A 2938-nucleotide genomic window follows, 5' to 3' on the forward strand; every position below is an offset into this window, starting at 1 on the left:
ATACTTCTAAAAATCAATTTATTTAACCCCTATCAATACAAAACCAATACACCTTCCCAATTAAAAAAAACCCTACTTTCACTACATATTGTAAGTATCCATTTTTTCATTGTCATCTTTTATACCCTCTAATATTTTTCATTAACTTTAAGCTCTATTTTTTGTAAAGACCCTTTACCCTCTATTATATGTTCAATATATTATGTTATTTTTTCCTCAATATATATCTCCCAGTTTGAACACAGGTGGTATGATATTGCTTCGTGAATAAATTCTTTGATGGGAATATCATTTATGGATCTAGATTTTGAGGCACTCTTTCTAATTACTAATACATTTAATCTTTTGCATTATAAATATTGGTTTTTGTTATAAATATTATTTTAGCCCTTGCATTAATAAATGTTGGTTTTTGTTGTAAATATTAATTAGGTGACAATTCAATTACTTCTTCACTACTTTTATTTTTACTTTTAACCAATTTCCTCCATCTTCAAAAGTATGTGATGATAAAGATAATTAAAACTCAAATTTTGTGTATTCATTAAAAAAAATTAATTATAAAATAAGTTTAAATGCCTTTTGATTCAATTTCTAAACAATATTTATGAAGTTTTGAAAAGCTTCCAAATGTTACTAATTAAGTGAGAGCCATGTTAAATGGGAAGGGTTTACTAATTAAGTGAGAGCCATGTTAAATGGGAAGGGTTATATCCCGTGGTAGTGAAAAGAGAAATTATGAGCACCCATGCACACCCATCATATGTTATTTTGTTGCCTATAAGAGAAATTATGAGCATGATCAATGATGTGAGATATTTAGTATTAAGATGATTCAACTAAATAAAATGTCAATTATTGATTAGTCTTCTAAACCTTGAGAAGAATCTTTTAGTTATTGATAGAAAAATGTAATGATATAACACAAAACAATATGGTGATTATTTTCATTGAAAATATAATGATAAATAATTTAGAATAATTAAGTAGTTGCATTGCTTTCAACAATAACATAACACTAAACAATAAAGTGCTCACAATCTCTGCGAGTGATTAATTTAAACAGTGTACATTAAATCTAAGTTTAAATATATCTTCCCACAACCTTTAAATTCCACGAGAAGAAACATAATTGCATTATCGAATACTAATTCAATTTCTTATTTATCACATTTTCCAGTGATTAGTTTCTTCCAACTTCAAGATTGTCTTAGGAGGGGAACTAAAACACAATTTTGATAAATCAATTAAAATAATGAAGAGGCGGAATCGAACCTTCACATTTTTCTTAAATGCAAGCATTCACTTCAAATTTGGCAAGATTTAGAAAGTGCCTATGGTTTCAAACTTGATAGGCAGTTTTCGATTCAGGAGTGGCTCGTTGATTGCAGCAAGAAACAGATTTTATGGCGTAGAATAGGCATCATATCCTTATGGTTTATTTGGAAATGGCGTAACTCTTGCATCTTTAACCATTCCAATTATTCCCCAGCTAAAGTTTTTGATTTAATCTCTGCTTATGTAGAATCGCTCCCACAGAAGAAAGTGAAGAATTCAATCACATCCTCAGACATGCTTTCTATAGCTCATCTTCATCAGCCATCAGCCTTTTTTGATGGGGCAGCTCAACAGGGCCAATGTGGATGTGGCTTCCACATAAAGATATCTGCTAACTCTCACTTCTCTGCTTTCTGGCATGGGGGTCAGGGAACCAATAATCTGGCTGAAGCCATGGCTCTCTCAGGTCTTCTAAAATTTTGCATATTCCTAGACATTCAGCAGGTGGCTTTTTATGGTGATTCAAAGCTATGGGTTGATTCAGTAAATCAGAAAAACTTCATTCTGGCTCAACATCTGTCTGGATGGAGAGATAGGATACACTTCTACTGGACCTGCCTAGAGAATTGCTCTATTCAGCACATCAATAGGGACGAAAACATTACAGCAGACGGTCTTTCAAAAAAGGGTCTTTCTTCTATTTCTGAATATTGGCATCTCGAAATTGTATCTGATGACTCCCATTATCAGATATCTGATTTTTCCCTTCCAGACCTTTAATGCATTACACATAAGACAGTCTCATATTTTTTGAGTTTTTGATATCAGACATTATCAGTTTTGATACCAGCGACATTATATAGCTCTACAAATTATAGGCTTTATTTCCTCATATATTTATGGGATCATTGCTCTGATCTGCATAATCAGAAATAGAATGTATCATCAGTTCTTATATCTCTTATATAATACATAAAGCTTTTTTTTCTATGAAAAAAACTTGAGTTTAAAGGTTTTGGTGAGAGAGAAGTTTAATGAATTAATTTTGGAAAACCTTATTAAACATAAAGTTAACTTTCCGCACTAATAATTATTGCTATAGTAATATTACCAACAATCCCTCTTAGAAGTCTATGCACGAATGGCCACTATGCATCACTGAGCGAAGCTAGGGATTTTTGTCTTTGTATATCTTTGGAAGGAGATGTTGTAGGCTATGATATTGCAACACATATAGGAGGGATCTCAGATGGCAAATCCTTCTCCCTCTAAGGCGTTGGAAGTCAGTGGAGTCGGGCTCAACCGCCAGTGGTTCAAAATCCCTTCAGCTGCAAATTGTCTAGCATTTATATGGTCTAGCTATGAATTCGATCATCGACCTCTCCTTTTGTTTAAAGTATGGCCTTGTATAGAACCTTACGTCGAGGCCATCACGCAACATGGGTGTTGATGGTTCGCCTTCGCAAACACTACGAAAGGGGACATTCCCTTGTTCAGCGTCTTCAGGCTAGATGGCAAGGGCTTGGTAGGGGTGGTGTCACGCCCCCAAGCCTACGGTGGTCTTTCAACCGTGTCGGCGAGGTGCGACACCACCGAACACTTTCTTTTTAACAATACTCGTGCACATGGACTACGCCTAATTCACTTGTCCTTACTTAGT

At 34.2% G+C, this 2938-nt stretch overlaps 1 protein-coding gene across 1 annotated transcript; it reads left to right on the plus strand.

The window, feature by feature from the left end:
- Positions 1 to 1572: 1572 nt before the first annotated feature.
- LOC149190614 (uncharacterized) lies at positions 1573 to 2058 on the plus strand. Its single transcript, XM_089410564.1, has one exon. The coding sequence runs from the start codon at positions 1573 to 1575 to the stop codon at positions 2056 to 2058; it is 486 nt and encodes a 161-aa protein (XP_089266690.1).
- Positions 2059 to 2938: the final 880 nt, after the last annotated feature.

The sequence above is a fragment of the Pinus tabuliformis genome, chromosome 3_1, assembly GCF_031772625.1.
Source record: "Pinus tabuliformis cultivar Carrire ecotype Pingquan chromosome 3_1, CPIR1, whole genome shotgun sequence".
NCBI classification, from domain to species: Eukaryota; Viridiplantae; Streptophyta; class Pinopsida; order Pinales; family Pinaceae; genus Pinus; species Pinus tabuliformis.